The sequence below is a fragment of the Carassius gibelio genome, chromosome B13, assembly GCF_023724105.1.
Source record: "Carassius gibelio isolate Cgi1373 ecotype wild population from Czech Republic chromosome B13, carGib1.2-hapl.c, whole genome shotgun sequence".
Classification (NCBI taxonomy): domain Eukaryota; kingdom Metazoa; phylum Chordata; class Actinopteri; order Cypriniformes; family Cyprinidae; genus Carassius; species Carassius gibelio.
The window spans coordinates 1,569,696-1,577,195 of NC_068408.1; the positions used below are offsets into that span (position 1 = coordinate 1,569,696).

The 7,500-nt window shown below is 37.8% G+C and overlaps 1 protein-coding gene across 1 annotated transcript in view; it reads left to right on the plus strand.

Annotated features, from left to right (window-relative positions):
- Window positions 1-7,500, plus strand: part of LOC127969953 (inositol polyphosphate-5-phosphatase A) — a 144,027-nt gene that overhangs the window by 34,318 nt on the left and 102,209 nt on the right. The window contains exons 3-4 of the mRNA XM_052572126.1: window positions 2,028-2,128; window positions 3,129-3,216. Of these exons, the coding sequence (XP_052428086.1) occupies window positions 2,028-2,128; window positions 3,129-3,216 (189 nt within the window). The remainder of the gene's footprint in view (window positions 1-2,027; window positions 2,129-3,128; window positions 3,217-7,500) is intronic.

Below are 7,500 nucleotides of genomic sequence, written 5' to 3' on the forward strand. Positions count from 1 at the left end.
AACAGTGATACAGGGAAATATTCTGTACCATTTACAACATGAATCTGTGAATGTCCAGCGTTGACCCTGGATTTAACAGTGAACTACAGGAACGTGTGGCAGAAACGCTCCAATGTTTCCCACTGATTTCACATGCTTCACACAACTTTGATGTTTTTCAGAATTTGAAAGTTATTTTCTAATGTGACGATATTTCTTAATCTTTAATAGGTTTCCCCCATCTATAAAACTACAAATGTTATAATGTAGGAAAGCAAACCCTAAACAGAAATCTAGATCTAATTACAACTAGCAGAGAAGTACTTATAGCTCATTTCCACTTTCCACATATATTTTTGTATTCATGAAATTATATTTAAACATTATGAATGACAGTAGTACATTTTGAAATCACAGGAATAAATTACATTTTAAAATATATTCAATTAGGAAGCAGTTACTTTAAATGGTATAAATATTTCACAATTTGACTGCTGTGCTTCGGACTGAGCAAAAGAGACTTCTTTAAAACACTGCTGTTCGAGACATGAACAAAGTCTGTCACCAAGGAGACAGTTTTAAAGTTTTTTTTCTTAATCTTAAAGTTCTAAATTAATTAAAACTGAATTTAAAAAAGAAAACTATATAAACATTATAAAAAAACGATTATATTCTAAAACTTTCATTATAATTACAGTTAATATAAAAGATGAAACTGTAATTGTTCTCATATAAAGCTGTTTAACGTGAGCTGAGTGGTGAGTGACTGTAATAATGTTGATGAATAAACATGAAGATCCTCATAGACACAGATCCATCATTATTAGCTGATTAAACATGTTAAGCGTCTCATTAGACAAACACAGTATTTCAGACGCACTGTGTGTGATCTGATGGTAATGCGCTGATAGATGATGTTCTGCTGAAGTCTTCTGAACATCAGCTCTGCAGGTGTGTGTAGAGGAATAGATCGAGCGCTCTCTGTGCTCTCTGTGCTGTTTGCTCTGTTTGTTCTGTTTTCAGCCATTGTTTTGTCTCCTGCTGTTTGACAGACGTTTAATGGCTTGCTAATATTTATTCAGCATTCACACAGTTTAACACCTGCTGACAGCGCTGTTATTAATAGCTCTCAAATATAACCGTGAACACTCGTGTGGAGACTTCAGTGCTGCGCCGGTTATTTCATTCACAGAAGACACCAGCCATTTATTCAGTGTATTATTATATTAATTATAATACTGTGTAAATCCAGAATTTGAGAACTGAATGTTTTTTTTTCAAGTAAACATAACAATAAAATAAAAAATATATATTCAGTTATTTAAAATATAATATTCATTCATTAATTCTAGCAATATGTGCTTGAAACTTGACAAATTTCCTTAACATTTTAAGAGTCTATCTATCTATCTATACCATCTAACAGTGTTATATAACTTCTTGAAGAACTTGTAATACTGTCAGAAGTGCCACATTCTTACATCTGTATTCAATTCAGTGTTTCTCAAAATCAATAAAAACAGTCACATGCAAGCTCAGAACATGATACAAACCTGCAATAATTAAATATGTTAAAAATAGACAAATATCATTCATGTATTTAATACACTTTTATAAACTAATGTCTTTGCTACGGACCTTCGATGATCTGATTATACATCAATAACAGATGTGTGTCTGACTGTAGTTATTTGTGAACAGTGTTGTTGTTTCTTCTTCATGTGATTAGTTTGAGCTGCTCTCTCTACTCTACAGACCAGAACTTACACTTCCTTCAGTCTGAGACACATTCACTACACTTTCAGAGAGAAAGGGCTTTCACAGTTAAAAGAAGAACTTTTATATTAAAAACAAGCAAGCCCTGGACAGATTTAAAAAGTAACAACCTATCACTTTCTATAAAAAGTAACTAAGTGAGGTGATTTGTTACGTTTGACTGGAGTACTGTTACATTGTTACACCACCACTGTCAGAAGTGTCTTTCATCAGTGTCAGAACAGAAGTGTGTCTCCATCCATCCTCTCACTGCAGTGTTGTGTGTCCTGCAGACGGTCCAGACGCACCGGCCGCTCTTCCTCGCTCTTCACTGTCAGGAGGTCGGAGGGAAGAACTACGAGGCGTCTATGACACACGTGGACAGCTTCATCAAGTGAGTTCAGCTGAAGCGAGTGTGAATCCGGTTCCTGATCAAACACTGTGTGTGTGTGTGTGTGTGTGTGTGTGCTCTCAATACCGTCTCATTATTAAAGGCCAAAGCCAATATTTACTCACACCTGAGCAGCTCGACCTGCAGATGAAACCGCAATTTCACACAGATAGCACATGTATGATCATATTTATGTTGTTTTGCATTAAAAAATGCAGTTGCTAATAACATTACATGTTCGTTTCTTGTTTATTTCATGTTTATACTAATCTGAGAGTAAAGCACTAAGCTTTTTTAGGAAGCTCACAAAATGTATTTTACCAAATTTAAATTTTTATGTTTTATATATATATTTGTACTCTTATTAAATGTACCATTAATTTTCTGTAGTCTTATATGAAACTGATCAAAAACTTATGTGATTGTGATTAAGTTTTTCAAGTTTTTCAAAACACTTTGTGACGTTTTTTTTTACTTCATACACAAAACAAAAGACAAAATCTGACAAAATCTGAATTCTTGATGATTTGATAATTTATAATAGTGATTTTACAGTTATTTTACCATTTCAAAATATAAAGGAGAAACGTGTGAATGACTAATAATCCAGTAAGTGCTCCTCTGCTGCCATCTACTGGTTCTGATGCTGATTTGATGTCTTTTTATATATTTATATATAATGAAAATCATCTTTAAAGTTGTTCAAATGAAGTTCTTAGCAATGCATATTACTAATCAAAAATGAAGCTTTGATATATTTACAGTAGAAGATTTACAAAATATCTTCATGGAACCTGATTTTTACTTAATAATGTCCTAATGTTTTTTGGCATAAAAAATATTACATTGTATTTTGTATATTATAGTTTATATTGTTAAAAAATATACCTGTGCTGCTTATATACATGGCATTTCAAAGACTCATAATTTGCACACTGCATGAAATCCCTTGCTATTATCATGGTGTTCTGCAGTAAGTGTGTGCTCTGTGTTGTTTTGTCAGAGAGCTGCTGTCCAGTGACGTCATGAAGGACTACAACCGCGCTCGTGTCTACCTCGACAAGAACTACAAATCCCAGGAGCAGTTCACAGTGAGTGGCTCAGTCCTGTGTTTGTTTCTGTAGTTCTGCCACTAGAGGGCAATTCAAGTCAGGTTTATTGCACTAAAATCCATAATATTAATGTTTATAAAACTCCATGTGCACTAGTTTTGCATATGTATGTATTTGTTTATTTATAGATTATTTAAATTACATATATTTATTTAAATATAAAACCAAATGTTTGTTTTTTTTTTTACAAAAAAAAGACACTTAGAAGACAAACTCCCTGTATAATATTTAATTAACATATTAACTTAGATATAAATATTAGATAGAAGTAAAAACTAATTGATGTGTTTTAATCTTTTTTTTTTTATATATTTCATGTGATTCATAAATGATTGTTTCATTTAAAGTCAGGTTTATCACATTACACATTGTTTTACAGAAATCCATTATATTATTATTTTTTAAAAACTCCCTATGCAGTTTCTGTACACACACTCCCTCACACACACACACACGCACACTCTCACACACACATACATATACACACAAATACTTTTTTTTTTTTTTTCAGAAAACCAATAATGTATATTTTACAATCAAACCGAGAGCAGAAGCTCCAAATACATAATAATCCATGAATATATTAACTTAGAGTTTGGGTTTTTTAAGAAGTCCTGAGAAGCATAAACTGATTTACTTGTGTTTGTCGTGATTTGCTCTTCTGTTATGTTCATTTCAAGTTTTATTTCACATTGCACCTCGTTTTAAAACGATGTCGATCTGTCTTCAGATTGAGTTTCCTGCTGCTGCCACTAGATGGAAGCAGAAACCCAGAAATAAACCCAGATGTGTGCGGAGACATTATATATATGAACACATAATAGATCATTCATGCACATTCAAATATAAATACATGCATAATATTTAAGCTATAAATCAAACATTTTTAGCATTTCTAACTTTCTGGACACTGCACAAGATGTTCTTCCTCAGTAACTCAGTACAAATGTCCAAACATCCTTCAATCGAGAGACATTTACTGTAGTGGAAGATATTCTTGTTTTTTTTTTTCTGAGAAATTGGACAAAATGAAGAGAGATTTTGCTTTAAACAAAAACAAATATCTTCCAGTTGCCTAAAAAAAAAAAAGCTTGCTTGAACTTTGAATGAAGTTGATTTTCCTGAACCTAATGCCTGATGTTTGTTCTTGTTTAATCGTAAACTCACTTCATTTTTTTCCTACAAGAAGACTTGACGTGTAATAAAGATGCTGATCTGTGGATGCTGAGGTCTCAGTACTGGTGTGTTGGGCGATCGGTGAACCGCTCGATACACTGCTGTGGCTCAGACAGACACGTGTTGTTCTGCTCAGGAACTGTTTGTTGTCTGCTCCAGATGTCAATCTTCAGATAATGTGTGTTGAAGGAGAAAGACCGATAGAGACAGACAGTGTTTGCTGTTTACTGAGCGAGATGGAGCTCTCTGATCAAAACTTTCTGTGTTCTTGTAATATAAATCTTGTACTTTGAAAATAACTGTTTTTTTTTGTATAAATATATAATAAATTAATTTGCATTCGCTCTCTCCGTGTAGTCATAGTCTTTTAAAGAAAATAACTTGTAGTTTTAGTCATGTTGTAGTCATCTGAATTATTTTGGATTTAGTTAAGAGTTTACTTAAATTGTTATGCATTATTTTTTTTATTTATTTCTGTTTTGGTTATAGTACATCAGTTTAAGCTAAAGCCTATAAACTAAATAAAAAGTTTTATATCTATTTTCTATATTTAATAGTACTGTCAAACAATTGATTGATCAAGTGATTAATATCATTCAAAAAAGTATTTTGGATGTGATTAATCATGATTAATTGTTTATTCATCACTGCTATTTATTTTTTTATAGATTTGTTTTTTAATTTCAGTTAATATTTATTTTATTTAAATTAATGAAGAATATTATTTATGGTTTTAATTTTAATTATAACAACTTGATTTCTGTTGCTACTGTGATGGGGAATCCCAGACAGAAGCTACAATTGGAAATTAAAATAAATAGTTTATGTACCCAAATATTAATGACCAGAAAAAAAGCTTGAAATACACCATGACTCTTATTTTGAAAAAAACGCGACATCAAAACTGAGGTATGAACCAAACCGTCAAGTTTGTCTACTGTTTGTCTATTGTTACACACCTAATATATATGTGTGTGTGAGCGAGCGTGTTTGTGAGTGAGCGTGTGAATGAGTGAGTGTGTGTGAGTACGTGTGAGCGAGCGTGTTTGTGAGTGAGCGTGTGAGAGTGAGCGTGTGAGAGTGTGTGAATGAGTGAGTGTGTGTGTGTACGTGTGAGCGAGCGTGTTTGTGAGCGTGTGAGAGTGAGCGTGTAAGAGTATGTGTGAGTGTGTGTGAGAGTAAGCGTGTGAGAGTATGTGTGAGTGAGTGAGTACGTGTGAGCGAGCGTGTGAGAGCGAGCGTGTGAGTGTGTGTATGAGTGAGTGTGTGTGAGTACGTGTGAGCGAGCGTGTTTGTGAGTGAGCGTGTGAATGAGTGAGTGTGTGTGAGTACGTGTGAGCGAGCGTGTTTGTGAGTGAGCGTGTGAGAGTGAGCGTGTGAGAGTGTGTGAATGAGTGAGTGTGTGTGTGAGTACGTGTGAGCGAGCGTGTTTGTGAGTGAGCGTGTGAGAGTGTGCGTGTGAGAGTGTGTGAATGAGTGAGTGTGTGTGAGTACGTGTGAGCGAGCGTGTTTGTGAGTGAGCGTGTGAGAGTGTGCGTGTGAGAGTGTGTGAATGAGTGAGTGTGTGTGAGTACGTGTGAGCGAGCGTGTTTGTGAGTGAGCGTGTGAGAGTGTGCGTGTGAGAGTGTGTGAATGAGTGAGTGTGTGTGAGTACGTGTGAGCGAGCGTGTTTGTGAGTGAGCGTGTGAGAGTGTGCGTGTGAGAGTGTGTGAATGAGTGAGTGTGTGTGAGTACGTGTGAGCGAGCGTGTTTGTGAGTGAGCGTGTGAGAGTGTGTGAATGAGTGAGTGTGTGTGTGTACGTGTGAGCGAGCGTGTTTGTGAGCGTGTGAGAGTGAGCGTGTAAGAGTATGTGTGAGTGAGTGTGAGAGTAAGCGTGTGAGAGTATGTGTGAGTGAGTGAGTACGTGTGAGTGAGTGTGTTTGTGAGCGAGCGTGTGAGAGCGAGCGTGTGAGTGTGTGTGTGAGTGAGTGTGTGTGAGTACGTGTGAGCGAGCGTGTTTGTGAGTGAGCGTGTGAATGAGTGAGTGTGTGTGAGTACGTGTGAGCGAGCGTGTTTGTGAGTGAGCGTGTGAGAGTGAGCGTGTGAGAGTGTGTGAATGAGTGAGTGTGTGTGTGAGTATGTGTGAGCGAGCGTGTTTGTGAGCGAGCGTGTGAGAGTATGTGTTTGTGAGCGAGCGTCTGAGAGCGAGCTTGTGCGAGCGAGCTTGTGAGAGCGAGCGTGTGAGTGTGTGTGAGTGAGTACGTGTGAGCGAGCGTGTTTGTGAGTGAGCGTGTGAGAGTGAGCGTGTGAGAGTGTGTGAATGAGTGAGTGTGTGTGAGTACGTGTGAGCGAGCGTGTTTGTGAGTGAGCGTGTGAGAGTGTGCGTGTGAGAGTGTGTGAATGAGTGAGTGTGTGTGAGTACGTGTGAGCGAGCGTGTTTGTGAGTGAGCGTGTGAGAGTGTGCGTGTGAGAGTGTGTGAATGAGTGAGTGTGTGTGAGTACGTGTGAGCGAGCGTGTTTGTGAGTGAGCGTGTGAGAGTGTGCGTGTGAGAGTGTGTGAATGAGTGAGTGTGTGTGAGTACATGTGAGCGAGCGTGTTTGTGAGTGAGAGTGTGTGAATGAGTGAGTGTGTGTGTGTACGTGTGAGCGAGCGTGTTTGTGAGCGTGTGAGAGTGAGCGTGTAAGAGTATGTGTGAGTGAGTGTGAGAGTAAGCGTGTGAGAGTATGTGTGAGTGAGTGAGTACGTGTGAGTGAGTGTGTTTGTGAGCGAGCGTGTGAGAGCGAGCGTGTGAGTGTGTGTGTGAGTGTGTGTGAGTACGTGTGAGCGAGCGTGTTTGTGAGTGAGCGTGTGAATGAGTGAGTGTGTGTGAGTACGTGTGAGCGAGCGTGTTTGTGAGTGAGCGTGTGAGAGTGAGCGTGTGAGAGTGTGTGAATGAGTGAGTGTGTGTGTGAGTATGTGTGAGCGAGCGTGTTTGTGAGCGAGCGTGTGAGAGTATGTGTTTGTGAGCGAGCGTCTGAGAGCGAGCTTGTGCGAGCGAGCTTGTGAGAGCGAGCGTGTGAGTGTGTGTGAGTGAGTACGTGTGAGCGAGCGTGTTTGTGAGTGAGCG